This window comes from Lacerta agilis, chromosome 8 (assembly GCF_009819535.1).
Source record: "Lacerta agilis isolate rLacAgi1 chromosome 8, rLacAgi1.pri, whole genome shotgun sequence".
In the NCBI taxonomy this organism is placed as follows: Eukaryota; Metazoa; Chordata; class Lepidosauria; order Squamata; family Lacertidae; genus Lacerta; species Lacerta agilis.
In genome coordinates, this window is record NC_046319.1 from 15496797 (window position 1) to 15523124 (window position 26328).

The 26328-nt window shown below is 46.2% G+C and overlaps 1 protein-coding gene across 4 annotated transcripts in view; it reads left to right on the forward strand.

Moving 5' to 3' along the window:
• The first annotated feature begins 1305 nt into the window (after positions 1–1305).
• The window catches only part of AGRN (agrin), a 231126-nt gene continuing 206103 nt past the window's right edge, over positions 1306–26328 (forward strand). For all 4 annotated transcript variants that reach the window (XM_033156285.1, XM_033156287.1, XM_033156286.1 and 1 more), the window contains exons 1-2: positions 1306–1585; positions 15586–15847. In XM_033156285.1, the coding sequence (XP_033012176.1) occupies positions 1364–1585; positions 15586–15847 (484 nt within the window). In that variant the 5' untranslated portion in view covers positions 1306–1363. The remainder of the gene's footprint in view (positions 1586–15585; positions 15848–26328) is intronic.

Here is a 26328-nt window from a genome sequence, read left to right on the forward strand (position 1 = left end):
AAGAATTCCCTCCTCTCCTGTGGTTTACAGCAAACGGTATTTAGAAGCATTACTGCTTCCGATTGTTGTGGTAAAGCAGTGTTTTCCAACCTTTTTTGGGCAAAGGCACACTTGTTTCATGAAAAAAATCACGAGGCACACCACCATTAGAAAATGTTAAATTTTTTAATTCTGTGCCTATATTGACTATATATAAAGTAATTTCCCACGGCACACCAGGCAACATCTCGCGGCACACTAGTGTGCCGCGGAACAGTGGTTGAAAAACACTGTGGTAAAGCATTGTCATCATGGATAGTAGCCACTGATAGCCTTGTCCATGAATTTGTCCCATCTTTTTTTTTAAACAAACAAAAAAAGCTAAGTCAGTGGTCAGATCTGAAAGAAGATAAGGGACTCCTGCACCTTTAATTGTTGTGCTGAAGAGGGAAACACCCCTTTCCAGGAAACTATTAAAGGTGCAAGAGCCCTCCCTGCTTTTTGCACCCTAGTTTTAAACATATATATAACAAATAAAATCTAATTATCCAAGCAGAAGGTGTAAGCCAAGAGAGCACATTGAGAAAGAAGGCTTGTGATTTTTTTTAAAAAATAAATAAAAATAAATCCACTTGAGCTCTCTCCAAGCAGAAGACTGCTCTACTTCCTCTTCTGACCGTCTTAAGCTGCACCTTTAAAAGTCACATCACGTTTGGCGGCCTGATTATCCATTAACCTGATGTGAGCCGTATTTCCTGCGGGTGGCGTTTCTCCCCTTATTACTCCAGCTCTTTCTTTCTTTTTCTTTTCGCTTTTGCAAAGAAGACAGAAGCAGAGCAGCAGGCAGGGAGCCAGCCAGGAGCGAAGCTAGGCTTTTCTCTTCTTCTTCTTCTCCCCTCCCCTCCTCATTTTCCTTTTCGCAAACCCTCCCCTCCGCTTCCCCCCTCCCCTTTTTCCTTATCAGCAATTCAGATCGCATGCAAATTCCCACCCACCCCCCTTTTGCCTTTTCTCACACGAGAGAGAGAGAGAGAAGCAGGGGCAGGAAAACCAAAAGCAAATCTCTCTTTCTCTCTCTCTGCCTCACCAGAGCTAGAAACCCATCCATTTCTCCCTTCTTTCTTTTAGCTTTCTCCTCCCCGCACCAGCTTTCCTTTTAACCCCCCTTTGCAATAAAAGTAACCTTTCTTTCCTCCCTCTGCAGAATCCCATTTTGGGGGTGCAACTGTGCAGTTTGTGAGGGCTTGATCCTTTCGCCCCCTCTCTCCAGCAAAGCTGTCCCCCCCGCCTCCCTCCTGTTACCTTTTCTCCTCTCTTTCTCGTTCTCTTTTTTGCAAACCTCCTCTACCCACCCATCCCGCGCCCGGATTGCTTTTGTGCCGCGATGGGGTGGGAAAAGCGAGCCCCCGGGTCCCCCTTCGCCGGCGCTCGCCTCCTGCGCCTCCTCTTGCCGCCGCTGCTGCTGGCATCGTGGCTGGGCAGTTGCAATGGAAGTTGTCCCGAGAGGGAACTGGAGAGGAGGGAGGAAGAAGCCAACGTTGTCCTCACAGGGACGGTGGAGGAAATCGTGAACGTGGATCCGGTGCATCAGACCTACTCTTGCAAGGTAATTCGGGGCAGAGGGAGGTGGGCTCACAATCGGCTGCGCTTCCTGGCTGGGTTGAAACCTTCACTGTTGCCCATGCCAGAGTCTCTGTGTTGTGATCTTCACTCTCTTGCAAAACTTTCTCTCTCTGCTTTTTTTTTAAAATAATTTGTAACACCCTCTCCCCCCACAACTTGTCGATCTCTTAATTGCAAACCTGCCGCTAGGAACAAACTGGGTTGGGGAGGAGTCACGTTTGGAAAATATTCTCCCCCCCCCCCGCTTCTATTTCCTAGTTTACAACTTACATCCGAGTAGCCCCACTAGACATCTCTGGAACTTTTTTTTTGTGCTGCTATTTCTGGCTGAAACAGGCCAACTTAGAAACAACTTTATTTCCGACTCCAGGCCCTTAACTGCCTCTTACATTGATTGCACACACACACACACACACACACACACACACACCCCACCCCCCCACCACCCCCGCCAACAAATAGTTGAGTTTTCGGGTGGGCGGGTATGGACTGAAATGCTGTTTTTTCCCCCTGTTCAATAAGTGAATGGACAAATACATCCGCACGCACACACCCCAACCTGCCCATTGCCACCCATTTCACAACTGTTGCTAGAACTAAAGGGTGATGTTGCTTTTTAGTTGAGTGACTTACCACGTTTGAAAAATTAAAAGTAGAAACTGAACATTTTAAAAACCAAAGGTCTCTGAGGTGTGAAGTTCTACTTTTGCTTGTTCACAGTTATGTTTTTGGTACATTCCTGGGTAATTTTTAAAAGTGCAAGATTATTTTTTCTTGCTCCCAAAGAAAATGCAAGGAAGGTGTTGTAGGAGAACAGTGCTCTTGGTGCTGGTGACAACGCTCTCTTTGAGCCAGAATAGGATAGCGGCTTGTTGAAACCAGTTATTTAAAAACAGTTTGAAATGGGCCGAAGTTCCAGATAAATCATTGCTGTGTATTATCCCACCCCCCCCAAAAGAAAACTCACTGCAATACTATAGAACACAGAAAGCTGCCTTAAACTGAGAGACCACTGGTCTATCTTGCTCTGTACAGTTTTGTTGACATGGATTGGCAGCAGCTCTCCAGGATTTCAGACTTACCTTGGGGATTGAACCTGGGACCTTCTGCATGCAATGCAGATGCTCTACCACTGAGCTACATACCATCTCCATATGCATGGGTACTTGTCGTATCTGAGAGGAACCACCACTGGGTACAGCAAGGATTTATTCTGAGGCCATAGGATTGGCTTTGTTATGTGAGTGAATATCAGTTCAGTGGAGCTCAGGCCTGGAATTATTTCCCACTTTCCCACTTCCTTCTGAGTAGTCCCAGTGGACTCCAGCAAGATAGCTTGCTCCCAAGTGTGTGATTGCATCTCACAGATATCTAAGAATGACCTTGCTCTGGGTCAGCCTACAATCCCACCTCCATAAGTGTTAGGGGCATGAAGGCATTGGTCCTCCTCTTGCAGTTGTACTTTGCAGCTGGTATGTCTAGATAGGCTGCTTCGGAACATGGAAGTTCTGTTTAGTTTTCACAACTAATAACCATTGATAGAACAGACTTTAACATACCCAACCTTGTCTATAAGCCTTAGGCTAGTAATAAACAAATGCTTTCCATTAAACTAGCTTGCAAAGGAGGGATGGATCTCAGTGACCCTTGTCTAACAACCTCCTTGGTTTTCATGCTGACCTTGGAGGAAAGGGTTTAGCATCCTCTGCGACTAAGGCAGAAATAGATGGCTGTCGGTGGGGTAGAGTGAGCCATCCCTTTTCTGCCAGCCTGTCATGTCACCTGTGTGGAATTCCTTGCTGCCCACAGTGACCCCGCAAATAGTAATATGCAAGGCTGACGTAACCTTCAATATTTTCCCCCATGATCCTATGTTAAACCCATTGCTTCATCCTTGCAACAATGAATTTTGCAAATTCATTAAGCGCTGGGTTGTGAAGCCTTCTTCTTCCTTCACCCTCTAGAATGTCTGTACCCTACCACAAGATAAGAGGTTTGTGGGCTCTGTGGAGTCTTAACCCCCCCTCCCCCTGCACAAGATCCGCAAAATTAATTTAAGCTGACGCACTTGGACTTCATCCCATTTGGTCTTGGTGAAATCCAAGGCTGTGTACACACCATACATTTAAAGCACCCCCCCAAAAAAAGAGATATTGGGAACTGTAGTTTAACAATCACTGAACTACAGTTCCAAGCACCTGTAAACTACAGTTCCAACGATTCCTTGGGGTGGAAATATGCACATTAGATTTATGGTGCATGCACAACCCAAGTGGCTAAATCTGCCTAGAACTTGGTGTGATGTCAGTTCAATTCTGGACTGTATTCAGCCTTACGACAGCATGAGACATCTGAACTAAAAGTGCCCCTGAACATTGTGGGTGGAAGGCTACCAACTTGGATGGTTTTAAAAGAGGATGAGACAAATTCATGGAGGAGGAGGCTATCAGTGGTTATTAGCCACTATGGCTACGTGCTCTGTGTCCACTGTCAGAGGCAGTACGCCTCTCCAGCAAATGTAGGAGAGGAGAGTGTGGTTGTGCTCGGGTCCTGCTTGCAGGATTCCCATTGTGTCATCTGGTTGGGCACTGTGAGAACAGGATGCTAGGCTGGATGAGCCTTTGCCCTGATCCAGCAGGGCTCTTCTGATGTTCTTCTGTTCCGCTTTGAAGGTTGCTTCCTTCCACCTCTACGAACAACTGCAAGTTTAGGAAGCTCCCTTTATATACCATGTCAGACTGTTTGTTCATTGCAGTCCAGCAGTTCCTTCACCTGCTTCCTGATCCTGTTAACCATAGATGCCAGGGGGAATTTAACCTGGGACTGTCTGCATGCAGAGCCACTCAGTTTGGGTCTCCGTTCTGTAAGTCTAAGATGAAAGAACTGAGCACTTTATGCGACATAAGGCAACCTCCCTCCGACCCCAGATAATTTTGGACTCCAGATGCCATCAGCTGTGGCCAGCATAGCCAATGGACACGTATAATGGGAGTTGTAGTCTAGCAATGTCTGGTAGGCGCCACATTGGGGAGTGCTGATGTAAGGCATAGCGTCCCTGCAAGCTTGAATCGCTCACTAAAAACAGTGCAGTCCTAAAATAAGTACCGGTATCTGCCAAGTTCATTTGCCTTTAACCAACCGGGTTTCCCAAACCTTTAGGCCCACTGAGATGGGAGGGATGCTTTATCCTTGTACCCAAGGAAGTTGATAAAAGATGCTGCTTGATACTGAGTGAGACCACCGGTTGAAATAGCTCAGTATTGTTATCCTGACTTGTGCTGTCTCTCCAGGGTTTCAAACGGGAATATTCCCAGTCCTGCCTGCAGATACTGGGGAATGAACTTGAGACCTTTTGTCCTACAAATCAGATGCTTTACCTATTTGTTTAATAAGATGATAGAAAACTGCTTTATACTGAGTCAGACCATTGGTGTGTCTAGCTGAATATTGTCTACACTGACTCGCAGCGGCTTTCCCAGGATTTCAGGCAGAATAATATTCCCAGCGCTACCTGGGGATGCTGGGGGTTCAAGCTGGCATGAAAAGCAGGCACCCTGCCAATGAGCTATGGTCTCTTCCTGACTTCTTAGGGTGTGTGTAAAGATTAAGAAGTTAATTACCCACCATTGGAGGAGCCCACCCTCTTAGGTTTCTTCATGAACTACCGCCATCATAATGGAAGGAGGCAAGCTGAGAACACTGACCCATGCGGAGGCACAGCAGACAGCCTCCCATCTGTGAAGAGCAATTACTTGAACTTGACTGATTTAAATATGTCTGTCTGTCCATCTTCCCCCCCCCCCAATTTCACAGTGGATTAATTTGGAAAAGTGAGCACCACCCTCACTTCATGATGCTTGTTGTACTTTTAAACCAGCTGATAACACTCACTCACTCACTCTCACACTCTCCCCACAATCCGTCTAGATCTCAAAGTCAGTGGAAATGTAATCTTGAGAATCGCTGCACCAGTATATTTCTGTTTTGATTGATGGCAGGTCTTTTCTTTGTAACCTTCCTTCCTTCTAAATCTAAACAAGTTCCTTTTAAAAGAAAAAAGCAAGGACACATGTTTTTCATTGGGCGACTTGAAAAGCTTCAGTACATAATTATGTATTTTTAGATGGAGAGTAGCCTTCTTAAAACGTGCGGCTAACCCCGGAGCAGGCAACATCTTTGCAAGACTGCTTTTAAGCAAACCCAATTCCAAATGTCTGCAGTAGAGCACATTGCCTTTATACTTCCAGGCTGGGAAAGTTTCAAAGCCACCAGCTTGGAGGAGTGTAGCATGTTCCCTCTTCTTCCACCAAACCTGTGTAATTAAAAAAAAAAAATGAAACAAGAATGACCCAGCATGGTTGCTGACAATTTATTTAATTTATATTGCAGGATTGGTAGGCATGGAGCTTTTCTAGAGTAGGATTAACCCAGAGAGCCCTCTGCCCCACGGAGCTCGCAATGCAAATTCTGGCAGGGGAGGAATTTTGATAGGAAGGAAAAGGTCATACCGACTGGGTGAATATGTTTGGACGCCATCATGCTGTAAAATGTTATTCAAGATTAACCCCTGTTGCTGCAAACTCACTGCTGATTACCACTGCAGATAACCCCTGCCGCTACAAGATGGTAATAATAATAATAATGACAACAACAACAATAATAGTAATAATAAATTTATTATTTGTACCCCGCCCATCTGGCTGGGTTTCCTCAGGCACTCTGGGCGGCTTCCAACAAAGATTAAAAATACATTAAAATGTTACGGGTTAAAAACTTCCTTAAACAGGGCTGCCTTCAGATGTCTTCTGAATGTCAGGTAGTTGTTTATCTTTTTGACATCTGGAGGGAGGGCGTTCCACAGGGCGGGTGCCACTACCAGGAAGGCCCTCTGCCTGGTTCCCTGTAGCTTTGCTTCTTGCAGTGAGGGAACCGCCAGAAGGCCCTCGGTGCTGGACCTCAGTGTATAGCTTGTGTTTGGTCTTGGATGGAACAGAAATCTTGGTTAACTGCAAGAAGATCTTCTGTTTCTAAGTGTGTCTGGAGAACGGGGGTCAGCAGGACCTGCACAGGCCATACTGATGAAGATTTTTTCCCCTTATGGGCCAACACAGCTTCCTTTAAAAAAATATAATTAACCACACTATTATTTATAAGGATCAAGGGTATTGTGAGCAGTGGAGGTTGGTTTATCACAGGGCGAGTCCATGTGCCTGATTTCCTCCTTGCAACCTGTCCAGGAGGTAGCCTTTGTTGTTGCTTGGTCTAAGTATCACCCTACTAGAATTGAGCAGGACATAGTGTGGGGACAAGCCAGGGAGTAGCTGGCTTTATTTCTCATTGGGTCTGACTCTGAATATCATTGACTCTTACTTCACCTGCTGTTGGTCCTCCCCGGGCCCCCCCCCCGTCACTCCCAGTGGCCATCAGTCAAGGGGTAATTTTGAACGTACCTTTTGTTTAAGATTTGCTTTCAAGGCAGATTCTGCAGAGATTGGCAAACATTCCCACCATTAAGGCATTGGCATAAAGCAGGGGTGGCTCTGTTTGGGGAGGGAGACTCCCTCATCGAGCCCCCTCAAGTATTTCTTTCTGGAATTGTCCCCCTCTGCCAGAGACCCCCACTGATTTTGGTGGGGGGACAAAATGGAAAAAAAGAAATATGGATGCAGAGTTGGAGTAGGCAGAGGCCAGCTCCCTGTTGGAGATGTCAGTGAACCCCTCCTGGATCATCACATCAGTCATTTGATGAGTGAAGAGCGGGCAGTAACCCTCTGTCCCCACTAATCTACCCAGATCTGCTGAGGGCGGTGGGTGACACTGTCTGCTTGTGTGTGAGCATGCAAGAGTGTGGAGTGACTGCATCCACCTTTGCCATGTGTCCCCCCTCCCCAGGCTGAGTCTGCCCCTCAGGCCAAAAAAGCTTAGCCAGCCCCTGGTATAAATGAATGGAAGCTGTAGGCTTATGAAGTTAGCTCAGTGATAGTGTGCACGCTTTGCACACAAAATTTCTTCAGGTAGCACCACCTGGAGAGTATGGGGATTGACCCTGGGATCTTCGGCAGGCAGAAAAGATGTCCTGCTGAGCTGTGCCTCTTCCCACATGTTTGTGTGGAGGAATGAACCTAGCAGATTCCAACTTTGCATGGCAGCTGTTCCTTCAAAGTGTGGAACATGGAGTGGGGGATGGACTGAGGCACATAGGAAGCTGTCTTCTACTGAGTCAGACCAATGGTCCATCTGGCTCAGTATTGTCCAGGCAGGCTCAGCAGTTCTCTGCGGTTTCAGACTGCATTTGCCCAAATTGTTGTTGGCTATGGATTGCAGTGATTGCCAAGCTACTTCTGCACACCTTAAGGGCGTGAGGGAAAGCTTTTTTTTGGGGGGGGGGGTTCTTGTTCTATTAAGTCGTTTTCGGAATGGCAGCATGTTGTAGTCCAAGAACAGCTTTTGTAAATGGTGTGGGAGGAGGTTTTGCTGTTCACGAATGGGAACTCAAAATCTCTCTCTCTCTCTCTCTCTCTCTCTCTCTCTCTCTCTCTCTCTGTGTGTGTGTGTGTGTGTGTATAAACCACAAGGGAGGGCGAGGAAAACTGACCAATTGCAGCCCATCTTCCCAGATGCCCCCTTTTGTCTGCACCCCAATAAATATTGCAAGAGGGGGGGCTGGGGTGAAATCCTTTCAGATCTTTACACCTTTCTCTACCTGGGTAAAGCTATACCTTGGCAAATACAGATATGTGTGTGTGTGTGTGTGTGTGTGTGTGTGTTTTAGATGGAAAATTGGAGGGTGAGAGTGAGGCCTAAACCGGCACCTACAAAAGACCTCCCTCCCACAAGCAGGGCATGTCTCTGTTCCAAAAGCTGGGCAGGGGGATGATGACCTGTTTAAAAATGGCTTGTATTCATTTGGGTAAATCAGCGGGCAGGGCATAGATAAGCCCTAGAGCTGCCAGTACCCTGCCTTTACTTACCAGATAATTGTGAATCCTGTGCTGGACTTGGCAGGTATAGTTGTGTCCTCAACCTAACCTGCCTTGCAGGGCCGTTCTGAGGATATTGCAGAGGAGAAGCAGTGGGGATGGTGGTGGACCAATCTGTGCCATTCTGAGCCCTTTTGGTGTGAGAGAAGATGAAGCCAAAACCAGGATCTCATTTTTGTTGTTGTAGTTTAGTCATTTAGTTGTGTCCAACTCTTCGTGACCCCATCGACCAGAGGACGCCAGGCGCTCCTGTTTTCCACTGCCTTCTGCAGTTTTGTCAAATTCATGTTAGTAGCTTCCAGAACACTGTCCAACCATCTCGTCCTCTGTCGTCCCCTTCTCCTTGTGCCCCCAATCTTTCCCAACATCAGGGTCTTCTCCAGGGAGTCTTCTCTTCTCATGAGGTGGCCAAAGTATTGGAGCCTCAGCTTCAGGATCTGTCCTTTCAGTTAGTGCTCAGGGCTGAGATCTCATAGAATCATCGTTATAACTAAGGCACACAACAACAACAACAAAACAACAACAGGATCTATGCCTCTACTGGCGATTAAACTGGTTTGCCCATTGCAGCTTCATGGGAGGGAAGATTGAGATTGTGCAGGCATTTAACGTATAGCATAGGTATGTTGATTAAAATAAATAAATACAAATCTTTCATCGGCCAATTTGTACCTAATTTTCCTCTGTCAGTGATTGGAGGTTGCATAACGGATTGCATACAACACCCTGGATTTTAACCTGTTTGAGGTGTTGCAGTGAGAACCTTTGGCCGGGCTGCTTCATGGCGTGATGTTCCCCCACCTGCCGCCTCCAGTTCTGCATCTCCCCCAGTTGGGAATGTTTTAATAAGGACTGGGTGGTCCGCTGTCAAAGTGCTCTCTGAAGATGTGCTGTGCATTCCGCTGACGTTTCTCCGTCTCTGCTGTTTAAATCCTAACCCTCCCAGGCTGAAGCCTCCAATATACACAAAAGATGAGTGAGATAGAGCCAATGAAAGAAATTAGAGCTAATGCTATTTAAACAGTTGCGGATTGCTTCCAGGCATTGCTTTCTCTGCCAACTGATTAAGAATGGGGTGGGGGGGAGAGGAAGGACAGAGGGCAAATGCTGGGATGGAGACTTGCTCATCTTGCTTCCCTGTTGCTGGATGGAGTGACTAAGCGAGGAGAAGAATCGAGGTGTGTGTGCACGCGCCCTTCTGTGCCGTTGACCCAGGTTCATTGTCTGCTCTCTGAGTCACAAGCCAGTGGACGAAATACTTGAGTGTATGAGCTGTGCTCCCACCCCCTTTTTTCCTTTGCTCAGACCAGCTCCTGTGTGGAATGTTGTATCTGATCTTTTGAGTCACACAGGGCTCTTTGTCAGCGTGGGGAGGGGGGGGGAAGAGCTGTCTGCGTGTGTGAGGTCAACAGTCAGTGCTTGCTATTTTAACCCAGGTGCAAAGGGGTGTTTGGCCTATCCAGTTCTGTACTGTATCATGTATGCTAGCCTTTCTATCTAACTCGTTGAATCTTGACTCCAAAACTGGACAGGGCTACTGTAGGGGATGCATGAAAGGAGAATTGGCGGTAGTGGGAGCAGTGGGGGAACTGCTCCCGCCGTACCCCCTCCCCATATGTGTCGCCTGAGAAAATTGCATCCCTCTGCCACATGTTGCGGACAGCTCTGTTGCTTTCCTTCCTGTCCTGCTTTCCATAGCTGATGTTTCCCCCCACCCCTATTTGGAATGTGTGGTGAATGTTCTGTGATGTCACAGCAGTCCCATGGGAGCGGGTTTGAGGGGTGGGGATGTGCAGGCAAAAGATGTTGTTGTTCAGTCGTTCAGTCGTGTCCGACTCTTCGTGACCCCATGGACCAGAGCACGCCAGGCACGCCTATCCTTCACTGCCTCCCGCAGTTTGGCCAAACTCATGTTAGTAGCTTCGAGAACACTGTCCAACCATCTCATCCTCTGTCGTCCCCTTCTCCTTGTGCCCTCCATCTTTCCCAACATCAGGGTCTTTTCTAGGGAGTCTTCTCTTCTCATGAGGTGGCCAAAGTACTGGAGCCTCAACTTCAGGATCTGTCCTTCTAGTGAGCACTCAGGGCTGATTTCTTTGAGAATGGATAGGTTTGATCTTCTTGCAGTCCATGGGACTCTCAAGAGTCTCCTCCAGCACCATAATTCAAAAGCATCAATTCTTCGGCGATCAGCCTTCTTTATGGTCCAGCTCTCACTTCCGTACATTACTACTGGGAAAACCATAGCTTTAACTATACGGACCTTTGTCGGCAAGGTGATGTCTTTGCTTTTTAAGATGTTGTCTAGGTTTGTCATTGCTTTTCTCCCAAGAAGCAGGCGTCTTCTAATTTCGTGACTGCTGTCACCATCTGCAGTGATCATGGAACCCAAGAAAGTGAAATCTCTCACTGCCTCCATTTCTTCCCCTTCTATTTGCCAGGAGGTGATGGGACCAGTGGCCATGATCTTAGTTTTTTTGATGTTGAGCTTCAGACCATATTTAGCGCTCTCCTCTTTCACCCTCATTAAAAGGTTCTTTAATTCCTCCTCACTTTCTGCCATCAGGGTAGTATCATCAGCATATCTGAGGTTGTTGATATTTTTTCCGGCAATCTTAATTCCGGTTTGGGATTCATCCAGTCCAGCCTTTCGCATGATGAATTCTGCATATAAGTTAAATAAGCAGGGAGACAATATACAGCCTTGTCGTACTCCTTTCCCAATTTTGAACCAATCAGTTGTTCCATATCCAGTTCTAACTGTAGCTTCTTGTCCCACATAGAGATTTCTCAGGAGACAAATGAGGTGATCCGGCACTCCCATTTCTTTAAGAACTTGCCATAGTTTGCTGTGGTCGACACAGTCAAATGCTTTTGCGTAGTCAATGAAGCAGAAGTAGATGTTTAGGCAAAAGATAATGGGACTTAACCCTTGGTCTCCCTTAAAAGGCAGACTCCCCCCTCCCCTCCGTGTGTGTGTGTGTGTGTGTGTGTGTGTGTGTAAGGAGGGGAATGACTGTCCAATTAACCCCCCACACATTTTTAATAGGAATTCTCCATCCTCAGCTAATTGATTGGATGTACCCATTAATGCTCCCAGCTGTAATTTAAACGCAAGATATTTCGTAAAAGCATTTTTGTCTTCCACGGTCCCTGCTCTCGCTGTCTTTATAAATCTCTTTAAAGCACACTTTTGTCGCTGGAAGGATCTTAACTGCCACTGTTATCTCCCAGGCTTGATCTCCTTATGTCTCTTCCTTCACAGTCCCCCCCCCCTTAAAATAAATTCTTCACGTGCCTGGTGACTCACTGTGCAAGGAGTCTTAATTGCCCTTGATGAGTTCAGTGTCTCTGCATATATGACCTTCCCATCCCATCCATTCATCCCCCTCATGAGAAGCAGAGGGGTGAAAATGCTGCTTGCAGAGTTTGACCCATCTCTCTCTCTCTGCAGATGCTGGAACACAGGTTTTTTGCCTTATACTGAGTCAGACCCTTGATCCATGTAGCTCATTAGTGTCTGCACTGACTGGCAGTGGCCTTCCATGGTTTCGGGTAGGGTTCTCTCCTGGAGATGTTGTGGTTGAGTTTGGGACCTTCTGCATGCAAAGCCGCTGCTGTATTATGGAGCCACATCCCTTCCCTTACAACATGGGTAGGCAAACTAAGGCCTGGGGCCCAGATCTGGCCCAATCGCCTTCTAAATCCGGCCCGCGGACAGTCCGGGAATCAGCATGTTTTTACGAGTAGAATGTGTCCTTTTCTTTAAAATGCATCTCTGGGTTATTTGTGGGGCCTGCCTGGTGTTTTTACATGAGTAGAATGTGTGCTTTTATTTAAAATGCATCTCTGGGTTATTTGTGGGGCATAGGAATTCATTCACACACACCCCAATACAGTCCGGCCCCCCACAAGGTCTGAGGGAACGTGGACCAGCCCCCTGCTGAAAAAGTTTGCTGACCCCTGCCTTACAACATAGAAACATAGGATGCTACTTTTTTTTTACTGAGGCAGACCATTTGTCTACTCAGCTCAGCTGCATTGATTTGCAGTGCCTCTCGAGGGTTTCAGGCAGGGGATATTCTCCCCGTCTTACCTGGGGACCCACCTCCTCCTCTTAAGGCATATGCTCTACCACTGAGCCACAGTGTACTCATACAAAATGAATAAATAAAGCCACTTCTCTTTATCAGAGGTGGGCTGATGGGGATCTACTGGTTAATCTATAACTCATTTGCGGTAGATCAGCAACAATTCTGCCTTGCAATTGATTAACAGTACCAACTAAAAAGAGAGAGGGGCCCTCCCATCTAAATTACCGGTACTCTGCTCAGATAAATTATGCTTGGGATGGGAATGACCAGGAGTTAGAAGGGAGGGCCATAGCTCAAAGTTTAGAGCATCTGCTTTGCATGCAGAAAGATCCCAGGTTCAGTCCCCAGCAATTCTATGTTGGTTTGGGGAAAAGACTCCTGAGAACCTGGAGTGCTGCTGCCAGTCAGTGTAGACAGTACTGGGCTTCCTTAGTTCCCCTACCTATGTGCACAGCGTACCCAAGCATCTCTTTGCACTCAAGCTGGGATGTGAGGCCAGTCTTTGCCTTCCCTGCTGAGCTGCAAATCCCTTTTTCTTGTGCCTTTGCAAATAAAATGGGTGGGGTTCATCCTGTGGCTTTCTTTCTTTTTTTCCTTTTCTTTTCCTTTGCCTCGACTTGAATCTGGGGTAAAGTGTACCTGCAGGGCGCACCTTGGCAAGCAGCTGGTGCAAAGGGCCTTTCATGCCTCCTTTGGCATGGTTTTGGAACTGGCTTCGTTCCCAGCGGGGAAGAGATGCATTCCATAACTCTCTGCGGCTTCAGGTGGCCCCTCTTAACCTGAGCTTCGGCATGTTCACCACCGCGTTCTCTGTGCCCTGTCAGAGGCAGCAAGCTCGCCCCAGATTATTTGCAGGCAGGGAGAAACGGGCACCTTTGCTGGTGTTAAAATCATGGAAACAAAACCTCCAAGTTGATTACAGTGAGAAGCGGGACGGGGGGGGGGGCAACCTATGGTCTGTGATTTTTCCTCTCCACTGAAGTGGGTCTGGCAGTTTGCCAGTCTGTGGAAAGTGTTCGCGCCAGGAAAACAAGGCCTGCAGTTGGGATTTTTGACGCTGAAAAGAGGGTCATATTTGCTTTTAGGTGCAGGAAGCTTGGCACTTTTCGTATGATTTAAAGAGTACTGCTTTCCCTTGTTGGTTTGTTTTTTTTTAAAAAAATCAAGTGCAATATGAAGGAGAGGAGCTTTGTTACACCCTCCCTGCAGCTGTAACAAGACCAAGGGTATGCATCAGGCTTGAGGGCCGAATGCAGACCCCCCCCCCTGGCCTCTCCACCTGGCCCACAGGGCTCTCCCTATGTCATGCGCCCCCCGGCTTGCTTCACGCATTCCTCAAGTGTTGTTGTTTTTCCCTGACTGGAATGTGCCCTTGAACCCTGATCATGCCTCTTGGATGGAGGGTAGACAGTGGTGTGTGAAACTAGCCTACCGTAAGAATGTAAAATTTACATTTGTTATTTCACCCACTTTTACTTCTGGATCCACCCACCACCAGCATGCGCCCCCTGAAAGGTCTCTGTGAGGGGCACGTGGCCCTCAGGATGAAAAAGGGTCCTCATCTCAGCTTTAGAGTTTTCTATTTTTGTTCTGAGTGCCTGTTTTTTCCTCTCATGGAAGTAGTGCCTATATGACTGGCATCGATGGTTTGTAGTGCTGATATGGCAAACATCGATGGTTTGTCTTTGCTGTCTCAGAATCGTAGAGGTTCTCTCTCTCTCTCTCCGTGTGTGTACTGCAATAGGGAATCGCCTTGCAACACCCATGCCTATAATGACGTATGCTTGAGATGTGTCCAGACAGGAAATAAAAAGGCCTGCGGATTTGGTTATGGCATCAGATCAAGTCCTCCTGTGCTCCAGCTTGCCTCTCCACCCGCGCCAACGGTTCTCTTTCCTCGGTAGCAGAGATGTAAATCCACTCCAAGGAATATGGGGCTGGGGCTTTGGGGGGGATTGGTGTATATGGAATTTGCTGCACACAGACCTGGCCCAGTTTTCAATAGGGGTGGTCACTTTTGAAATATTACGGTGTTGTCCAAGGATGTGGGGTCATAGGGAGCTGCTTTCTACAGAGTCAGGTCATTGGTCCCATCTAGCTCAGTATTACCTGCACTGACCAACAGTGGCTATCCACTGTTGGGATCTTCTGCATGCAAAGCAGAGCTACAACCCTTCAAGGACATAACACTTAACAAAGGTTTGTCATCACAGAAGTATTTACTGTGTTTTTCAAGTGTGTGCACTTGACAAAGTGATGTAAGGGGGCAGACATGTCTGTTTCTCTAAGGAGCTTTCCATCTTTTTAAGTCTCAACTGTTGGGGATGGATAAATAGGAGCAAGCATTCACTTATATTTAGGCAGCCTTTGCTTCACTAGAAAGGCATTCTCTTTCCCAGAGTAGCCACTTGGATTCTCCTCCTCCTATTCCTGATATTTGGTGGCACACTGGTTCTGAAGATGAGGTCTCCCATAGCCCTGATTCTGAACCTGTTTCAGCCCAGAGGCTACATTTCCTTGTGGACAACATTCTGGGGGCCACATACCAGCAGTGGGCAGGGCCAAAAGTGTGCAGATCAAACAATGCAAATTTCATCATTGCCCAGTTTTTCCTCACACACAAACCACCACACACTGTCCCTTTGTCCAGGCAAGCAAACAGCAGTTCAAGAGCACATTTCAGCCAGGCAAAAACACCTGAGGAGGGTGCAAAGCCCCAGGGATGGGGTGTGAGGTGGGGGAGAGTCCCGATGTCCTGACAGAGAAGCCTGGAGCCTCCCCCTGCATCAGGTTCTCCACCCATCTCACCCATCACATCTAGCAGGCATTGATGGGCTTTTGTAATAATAAATAATTATTAATAATTATTTAATAATAATAAATGTCCTGCCTTCTTCTTCATTTTCCAGGTGAGGGTCTGGCGGTATCTGAAGGGCAAAGAGGTTGTGACTCATGAGATCCTCCTGGAAGGTGGAAATAAAGTCATGATTGGGGGATTTGGGGACCCCTTGATCTGCGACAACCAGGTGTCCACAGGGGACACCCGGATTTTCTTCGTCAACCCTGCTCCGCACTATATGTGGCCTGCTCACAAGAACGAACTGATGCTCAACTCAAGCCTCATGCGGATTACACTGCGAAATTTGGAAGAGGTGGAGCACTGTGTGGAAGGTAGGTCTGTTGTTTTTGCTGTTCAGACTTTGCCTAAAGTGTGCAGATTTCAACCTGCCTGTCCTGCATGGCTAGATTTTGTGTATGCTGAAAGGTTTCGGTATGTTTGGGCAAATGCCCTCTGCAGTCTTGCATACCTCGAGCAAATAACTTGTCATTTCTACACCACTTTTGCTGCTTCGAATTGTTTTTTTCTGCTTCCGTTAGTCTGGGGTGGGTGGAGGATTGCTGTGCTGGACATTGAAGATCCCTCCCAAACACTAGAAATCACATTCAGCCACCTCTCCAACTTCTGGGAACTCACCAGAACTCACATTCTTTAAAGCGCGATTTCACGATCACGAAGGACTAGGAACTTGATGTGTGTTCTTTAAAAAACCAACTTAGGCAGGCAGCTGAATATTCTGCACATGGCACCGCACTTTGTGCTGCTGTCCCATGGGGCTGTGGTGTTATGAATGGTGAAACTTTTGGCTCTGCTGAATTTTGCTTTCTGGACCCTAATTCTTTTGATGGAATGGGAAGCAGTTCTGAGAGCGGCATCTGTAAATGGTTTTGCATCTCACTGGGCATTAGTTGGAATCTTGACTTGGGAAGCAGGTCACAGGGTGAAATCGAATCTGTTCCAAATTGGAGCATAGGCTTTAGATGGAGCTTCCATGTTCAGAGGCAGTTTACATCTCGCTAACACTTGCTTTGGAGGACGGGGTTTAAAGAAGGTGTTGCTATTGCCTTTATATACCTTTTCTTTCTTTCAGCCTCTGTTGGAAGCAGGTTGCCGGACTAGATGAACCTTGTGTTCCAATTTGAATTTGGGAGCCTCGTTGTAGAAGGAAGCACACTTTTGCTCCCGTCTAGTTGACTGCTCTGATGTTTCATCTGATGATGAAAATAATATTGCCAATATCCTAATGCTGTGTTATACAAACCTATGGTGCCGGCCGCATTTGGAATACTGTGTACCATTCTGGTCACCACACCTCAAAAAGGATATTGCAGAGTTGGAAGAGGAACTGAAAGGATCAAGGGGCTAGAGCGACTCCCCTATTAAGGAAGGTTGCAATTCTGGGGACTTTTTAGGTTGGAGAAGTAAGAGGAGACATGATAGAATATATAGAATTATGCATGGCATGGAACAGGAGGCAGGGATGGCCACCAACCTTAGATGACTTAAGAGGATCAGACACATTCTTGGAGGAGAGGGCTATCAATGGCTACTAGCTATACTTTGCCTCCACAACTGGAGGTGCTTCTGCTTCTGAAAACCCATCACTGGAAACCACAGGAGGAGGGAGGGCTCTTGTGTTCAAGTCCTGCTTGCAGGTTTCTCAACAAGCATCTGTGAGAACAGGATGCTGGACTTGATGGGCCGTTGGCCTGATCCAGTAGGCTCTTATGATTTTTATGATGTTCTTACTGGTAGGAGGTGGTCCCCAGTATGATCCATGATTAATCCAATGTCGCTTAGGAACATGTGGGCTTGCATTTCTGAAATGTACCTGACTTCATGCTTCTGGCCAAAGGCTGTATTGATTTTTCTGTGTGAGGTTTTTTTTTGTTTTTTTTGCAAAGAAATCCACTTCTCGTGCAGAGCCCACAAATTCAGCCCAAGGAGCAGGTGAGCAAATAAGACAGAAGGCTGCTGGAATCCTGGTTGAGCCAGCAAATAAACATTCCAGTCAGTCTTTGCCTCTACTCCTCTCTTTCTGGGGCCTCTGAAACAAACAAGAAAGAAGACTTGAGGCTGAAATGAGCTTCTTGCCATTATTATTAGTATTACTAGAACATTTTTATCTCTCTCTTCAGCTGAGAAAATTTCCCAGAGTAGCTTACATACAATTTGTACCTTTTATTTAATATATATATATATTTCTACACCAATAATAAACTGCAGCGGTAAAAAAAAAGCTGTACAATTAAATGTAAGACAGTCCCTGTCCTCAAGAGATATGATACAAAAGGAGGAGGAGGAGGAGCAGGAGGGAAGAGAAAAATCCAGGCCAGGCAACCAAAAGGCTCAGGGGCCAAATCTGATCTTTCAAGGGCTTCCATTATGTTTCTAAGGTATTAAAAGTTTGGGAAACTTTGGCATATGCATTTGATTCTTGAACTGGTGACTCTTTGGTTCAGAGCTGAGATTTCTAATGTTCTGCATCAGCTTCCCTCTTCTTTTCCTTCACTCATTTGAAAGGTCCTTTCCCCATACCCAACTTGACTAATCCCTCACCGATTTCCCATCAGGATGAGTGTCTCTTTATTTCCTTCCGATTGTTGGCTGCAAAGAAAGCTGAGTATTTTTTTGTGTACGGCCCAAGTGTGGCTGACTCTCAAGTTGAGGTTTCTGTGGAAGGAAACGGAGATAAGAAAGAGGGGGCGGGGGGGGGAGAGGGCAAAATGTTGACATTCCTATATGCGGGGCGATCTCGGTTCATTACTGGGGAATTGACTCAGCTGCAATTGTTGCTCTCTTAGTCATGTGGACCTTGAACCAAGCCGGAGAGCTTTGTGTCGCTTGGGGTCAGGCACCTATCAAGCTGGTGGTGCCTCATGTTCTGTCGCACCTGTGGGATACAGCAATGTGAGTGGCGAATTCAGAAATGTGGGGTCTCTTCATGATGGCTACAGCCACACTCCCTTCTGCGATTGATCAATATTGGCTCCAGTCAGCATAAAGGGTGAGAAGACTTCTTCTCAGTGGCTATAGGGCTCCCCTTTCATGCTGATGGGATGGCTCTAGGGCCCTGGAGAGCATGCTGTAGAAATATAACCATCATCAATACATGCATCTTAATTTAAATGTATAAATCTTTACAAGTCATCCAGATAGGAATTTACATGAAGCTGACATTTATAAGAATTGTGTTCAAGTGTATCCAGGGCAGCGAGGTCCTCGCATTGTTGCATAATAGCTGGTGGGTGTTCCTGATTCCAGGCTCCAAGTGCAAGGCTTTCAAAATCCACTTCTGTTGTCCTGCCATTAATCCCCACGCTGCAGGAATATAATTTAGAAGCCCATGGATATCTGTAGATATCAGTGGTTTTGCCAGTACAAATTTGACACTGAAAACAACTTCAGGCCAAAAGAATATATCAGTGGATATGCCCACATAATTTCCAAACATTGCATCTTTAGAATCTTATCTGTATAAGACGGTGCAATCCAGTTTTCTAAATCAGTTCTGATCTTCCTTCCTAATCTCTGCTGCATCACAGTGAACCATGGTTTAGCATGATGTGCTCAATCCCATCCTGACCTCAGGTTTGGATGCTTCCCTCTTCCTTTCCAATGTGTCATTGAAGAAAAATCCGGAAGCTTTCACTTCTATTGTTGGTTAACTGTGGCTTGTTGTGCTATCAGAACCTGACAGACTGTGGTTAATCTTTAATTATGGTTTGTCTGAAATGAGCCAACTTTAAAGTGTGGACCTAGACATTAGATTTCAGCTGAAAACTAGGAGACTTTTCTTGATGAATGAAAGCAGTTTCCTAGAGGTATGAGTAGGAGGGAGACTCTCCGTTACTAGGGGGTCTTTAAGTTGAGGCTGTACAGCAGTGTGCTGGGGAAACTCTGCTTCTGGATTAATCCAGCAGTCAGACTAGATTGCCTGCAGGGGGTCCCTTCCAACTCTGATTATACCGCAGGTCAATCAGGATTCCTGCCCTACATCATGATTAGAAGCAAGCTTCCAGATATCAGTACTTGTAGGGGAGAGGAGGAGGAAGTGGTGGGAATAATTTAAACGAGGGCATGCAGAATGCCATTTGATGTATAATCCAGTTTGCGGTAGGTCCTGCTGAAACCTTGGTTTTATTTTTACAGATCGCTCAATGTTACTGGGTTAACATCTGTCTCTACATGTAACACCGTCTTTTTTGAACATCTTGAACACCTGAAGAAGGACTCTGTATAGGGCACTTAACCTGATCAAAGAAATATTACTTGTTTGATCTTTGCGAATTTTAACCAGCAACTTGATTAAATCTGGATAAATCTTGTATATCAATAAAAGTACAGTTATGGAGCAAAGAGCCCCTATTTGTCTTTAGATGATGCATGCCTGTGTTGACAAGAGGCATTCATTCTTTTCTGTGCACGAGGATGGGCGGATGCCTCTTTTAAATGCTATCTGCAGCATTCGTAGGTACGTAACAATTTCTTTACCATTCCCAGAGTGGTGTACATACAATAAATCGAAGGAAGACTGCCCACTGGCTTGCAATCTAAAAAACACGACCCAAGAGGGAGAAGAGATGTGGAGGGAAGAGGGGAAAAGCCCAGAATCAGAAATAGTTGCTATAATGACCAACTGGCATAGAAACAGTTCCTGTTGGAGCTGGTCTTTTAGCATCACTGATGGAATGAACCCTGCAAATGGGGTTGGTAAGTTTTGGTGTTCTGGTCATGTGTGGTTCTTATATATGGGGGGGGGGGACACAGCCCCTGTTCTGTTTCGTGTCTTGATGTCTTGAGCCAAGCTTTGCCTGGATACTTGCATGGACCTTCATATTTTCATAGGAGACCATCTTTCATTTCTCCCTACCTAAAAGTGAAGAGGTATGTGGTTACATAAGGAAGAGGGCATTTTGTGGAGGTGGCACCCCAATTATGGAATGCCTTCCCCAGCAATATTTGCCTTGTGCTGCCTACATTAAAGTCCTGATAGTGCCAAGTGAAGATCTTTTAATTTTCCTAAGCCTTATAGATTTTAGCCCTTGGAGCGTATTATTTCTGCTGGGTTCTGAATATGACTAAGATGCTTGTGCTTGTCTTTTGGCAAAATAGTGAACTGATAAAAATAAAATAAAATTACACCTGCCCTCCACGCTAGCCATTTTTGTGAGGAGGAGAACCTTTGACCCGAGAACTTCTGTGTTTTTGATTACTTCTTAATACCCAGCCTTCAAGGATGATAAAACATGGGGCCATTTTGTGCTCCCAACAACTATGTGAGGTTGGCCAGGTTGAGAGTTCATAAATAGCATAGAGCACCATGGCCAGTTGGGGTCTTGGTACCCTATTCATCCTATCATGCTGGCTCTTTTTAAAATTTATTTTATTTATTTCACAGAATTTATAGGGCACTCGATTGCAAAAACAAAACAAAACCCAAGCAAACTTCTTAAGTGGTTTACAAAAAGAATAAAGCAATGAAGTTATCCATAAAAGATATTTTTAAAAACAACTTATTTAAAACATTCAATCGATGATAAACTAAAAACCAGATTAAAATACATTTCAGCATTCTGTGTGTGTGGATAAGCTTGCCTAAATGAAAATGTTTTCAGCAAGCGCCGAAAAGAGTTCAGTGAAGGCGCCTGCCTGATGTCAATAGGCAGGGAGTTCCAAAGTGTGGGTGCTGCCAGACTTACCATTTCCTACAGGTATTATGTGGCACCTGCAACCCAGCTGCGCAGATTAAAGTGCTTGAGTGGGCAAATATATGGGGTAAAGTGATGTCGCAGGTAAACTGGCCACACGCTGTTAAGGGCTCTATGGATTGACAAGAACACCTTGAGCTTTTAGAACAGCCTTCCGCAGCTGCACTGGCTGAGGCTGATGGGAATTGTAGTTGAAAACATCAGGAGGGCACCAGGTTGGAGAAGCCTGCCTTGTGACTTGTCTGCATGATGAGTTTGTGTGTATGTTTCCACTTTTATTTATTTGCTCTCTTCCTGCCTGTTCTTTATTACTTTCCATCCTCCTTTTCTTCCTTCTCTCCCCTTGCACAGGCTCCCTCTTAATACTGAGAGGCTTTGTTCTTGTAAAGCGGCCCGTGCAAAATTCCCTTTTCAGAGTCCTTAAAAGAGCTTGTAAGAGTCTCCTGGAGGGTGGCTCTGAGCAAGGAAATTGCTGGCATGAAGGCCAGCGGTTGGTGAATCCGGGGTCCCGTTCTTTCCCATGCTCCTGCCCCTGAGTGCGGCATCTCTCTCTCTGGAAAGCCTCCTGCTTTTCTCTCTCTTAATCCTTCCTTGGCCTTTTTTGTGGTGGTGTTCCTACCCCCCCCCCCCGCCCATCTATCCTTTTGGAGGCCTTGTTTCCTTAAAATGTGGGGTTCTGTTGTTCTTTTTGGCGTGAACGGGCTTCCACTGCATCTTCGAAAGAGGCTGAGAAAGTTCCTCCAACAGCTGTGAAAAATGGTAGCTTAGCTATGAGGAACTCCTGCTGCTCAGATTATTATGGGTGGAGGTTTCTGGGGTGGGGAGGGGGCTTAAATATCTGTGGAGGCTTCAGGGGGCTACTGGATGCGTGCCTGCTGCACGATATATATTAGAATATTTGCCCTCCTCAAAAAAAAACCTCTCACAATTAGCATCTGTCTAAATTAAAATAGAAATATTTATTTTTTAATTCGGAAAGTTGTTTGTTTGTTTTCTTTCAGAATAATAGGCAGATGTACTCTCTGCAACTGAATGATTCCTTGCAACTGAAATAACCATCTATGGCCCTCCAGACCTCTCTATCAGGCCCTTGGAATGCTCCCCGCACCACACCCCTCACCAACCCTGCCTTACATTTCCCTTGAGTGCTTTTGCCTATCTGGACTATGCCCTTGATCTCTGATCATGTATGTAGAAAATAGCCTAGTGTACAAAGGCAAAATTTGCATTTATTCTCCCCACCTACTTGGGCCTTTGGCCGTGCCCACCACAAGTCGGCAGCCCCTGGAAGGTTGCTGAGGAGGAGATACGGCCCTCAGGCTGAAAGGGGTTCTCCACCTCTCTGTGAGACCAATACCAAAACAAAGCAGGAAATCAGTATATAGCACTGAGTGGGTGAGGCTGGTACCTTCTCTCTCTGATTTATTTGGTTTTACCTGCAGGGATTGGTTTATTTTATTTCATGCGACTGCATGAATCTGACACCTCTGCAGTCTGCAAAGTGGTGTCATAGAATAGAATCAAGGAATTGTAGAGTTGGAAGGGACCATGAGGACCATCTAGTGCAGGAATCTTTTGCCCAACGTGGCAAACCCACATCTCATGCTCTATCTACTGAGCCATCTGTTTGCTGTCGTCCACCTAAGACTTTACCACTTCGTTTCACAGCCTGCCTTATTAATGGGCCCATTGGCCACTACTGTATGACCAAAGACTGTGGCAGCACGATGTGAACCACAGCTGGATGTGGAGTGGGGTTGCATTTTAATCTTGCGTAGGAGGAAATTTGTCTGCCTCTTGCTGTTGCCTCCTACCCACTGCACATGGAATTTTCTTCTTCTTCCCCTGTGTGGGATCAGTAAAGACAACTTCTCTGGTTAATGACCCAGATATCTATTTTTAAAACTCCTCTGTTTCCATCTCTTCTTCTCCCACCCCTCCTGCCCCACAAGTCCCCACTCCCACTCCCAACTGTTCTTGCTCTGGTAGCCTGATGCAATTTTGTCAGGCTTTTTGGCCTGTGGCCCACGAACTACTTCTGTTTTGAGAAGAAACATGTAATGTTAACAATTGGCTTGGCCAGTGCCTTGGGGTCACTATTGAAGATCTTGGCAACATCTGGCCCTCCTTTTCAAAATCTCAACTCTTTTGTGTGTGTGGGGGGGGGGGCTGTACGAGGACTTTGAACTTAAAGCAGTCTTCCCCAACCTGGTGCCCTCCAGATGTTTTGGACAGCAACTCCCATCAGCCACAGCATCTCTCACCATCTGAGATGCAAGAGGGGTACAGTCTGGGACCCTCCAATGCAAATGCATGCAAGGTGACCATATCCGAAAAGCAAGGGGAACACCAACCTCCAACTTTTCCTGTGCAAATTTTAGCGTCTGGAGTGAAAAGAGAGAAACCCTGGTCTCACTCAAGCCCTAAACTACACTTCTCTGGTAAATTCTATTTTTTTTATGTTAAACCTGGAATCTTTTTGAGTTTTCTTTTAATTTTTATTCCTGCTTACTTCCCGGATCTCCTTACCCCACTTGACCGCTATGATCTGCAGAACTGACATTGTTACAAGTGTCACATAATACTGAGAAACCAATATTAGTGTGGTAGAACCTGCACTTTGGAACTCTGCCTACTGACACCACATTTTGTTTAGGCAAGTCTATATCAACATGTACCATGTTGGCATGTGTTTTAATCTCTTTTTAGCTTCCTATTGATTTCCATTATCTTTTGAATGTTTTTAAATACCTTTTATTGATCATTTCAGTGCTTGCATTTTATTTATTTTTTATTGCAATTGAGCGGCATATAAATTTTGCTAAATACCAAGGCATTCGGCTGAAGATTGTCTTCCTCTTCCATCTGCAGCCTGTGTCCTCTTTACTGTGCACTGCTGTCCTGAAGTCCCTGGGGAAACCCGGCACCTCCACAGAGCTTGCCTGGGCTTGCCGTTTTCCCTCACAGCCTTGCCCTGAAGTGTGAGTTCGGCTTTGGTGTGTTTACCTTTGTTATATGCTCTGTATGCATCTGTGTTTAAAAACCCACATTCCTTGAAGATGACTCCCAGGGACACCCAGGAACAAATTTGAGGGGAAGACCCTTCTCCAAGCAAAAGGGTCTCAGAGAATCCATTTTGATCTCTTTTCAGCTGGCATATCACACTTCCTCTCCTCCCTCATCAAAATTGCCTCTCTTTTTAATTTTTCTATATATCTGCTTCTTCAGCTATACACTGAGCAACTCTCTTTGATTAGCGAGGAAATACGATTCGAGACGCTTCAATTATTTATGCCCAATTTGGTTAATTCCCTGAGCGGGCTCTTTTGACGCCAAACTACAAAGTCAGTTAATATTCCCCCCCAAAAAAACCCCTAAAAAAGCATGTGGAAGGCAGTGTTTCGTCCCTCCCCATCTTCAATAAATGTTCCCTTTTCTCTCTTTCCTCCTTCCCCGAAACTCAGTTTTACACCCTGTTGACTTTAAAATCTAGCAAAGTTTGAACATGAGCTCAACAGGGACCTCATCACTATTTTCCAGTCTACATAGCCCAAGTTTTGCATAAGATTTTTTTCCCACAGTGATATTCATCAAGCTGATGGGGCGATAATTGTAGGCTTGGCTTTCATCCCCCCCCTCCTTGTAAATGGAGATGATGATGAATCCCAGCTTTGAGGGATGCGGGGAGGAACACCCAGTGGAATGAAGAGGATTACAACATACACAAACCTCAAGAAAAAAATATAGACACCTGCTAATCAAGGTGTATTCTTCGGAAAGGTCAGTTGAAATGGCATTTTCTGGTGGTGCCTTATTATCTCGGAGGGAAAGTGAGATACATTTTTAATGTCACAATGTGACACAAATGACTATGGTTCAAGCATATTAAAGTTTCTCATTAGGGTTAAGATTAGCATTTAGGTTATGTTACGGAAGGCTCATCCGTGACAGTTTCGGAACCCTTGGCGAGTTCTTGCTACAGACAAGGCTGCCATTTTGATTGTTAAGACCCTCTTGGGCACGGTCTCATCCAGGCCACCAGGTGGTGGCCTCACTTGCTTTCAGATTATACCCTGAGACCAAGATGCTCTGTAGAGTTTCAATAGGTAGCTGACACCACTGGGTTATTGGCATCTGTCTGTCTCAAGAGACAATGGAGTGCGCTTCCTGGGGTGAAGTCAAACCACTGTTAGCAGGACCAAAATGACCTGTCCCTGGGGTGCAACCCTGGGCAGTATGTATAGAGGCCCTGGGCTGCCCAGATGACAAGACCCACCCCCCACCCTGGCGGTCAAAAGGAAGACAGAGCAATATATTTGGCACCAGATTGGCTGCAGGAGTTGCTTGAAGGAGGCATTCAAGGCGCCATCCAATCATCTTAGGGACACCACTCTGGATTTGTGAAGGGTTTCCTACTTAGCCTTTTCTTCTGAAGATATCCCATCTTATCTCCTCGAGCCTGTCTTTGCATGCAGGGGAAGTCCGTAATTCAACAAGGGTTGGAGACCCGTTGGCTATAATCACCTGGCTCTTAGTCACTATGGATAATGGGCCTTGTAGACCAACATCATGCAGGGACCCAAAATTGGAGAATAGGACAGAAATAGGTTTATCAGCTCAGTAAGAACTAGGTTCTCTATAGGTGTGGGTTTTGGAACCTCAGGTCCGAAGGCCAAATACAACCCTCCAGGTCCCTCTGTCTGGCCTTCAGGGCTCTCCCCAGGCCACACCTAAATGCTGAATAAGGGTTTGGGGTGGGGCGGGGTGGGGGAGGAGATTTGAGTCAGATCTGGGGATGCCTGGTTTACTTTAAACCAGGACGGCCCAACTTTTCATACCAAGTGGGCCGCAATAGTACTTTGACATGGAACTCAAGGGCCGCACACTGCCTTGTTGCATGGCGGGCAGGAGTGAGCCTAAAGCTGGCTAAGTGAGATGCTGGACTTTGACAACGAGGCATGGCGCTTTGACAAGGTCCTAAAGCCCTTGAACCTCCTTCCCAAAGCTGGGAAAGCACTAGCTAGGCTTTGGGTTGGAGGACCCTGTCAGAGACCTCACACCTCCTTCCCAAATCCCAGCACGCTTACCTGACTTTGGAAAGG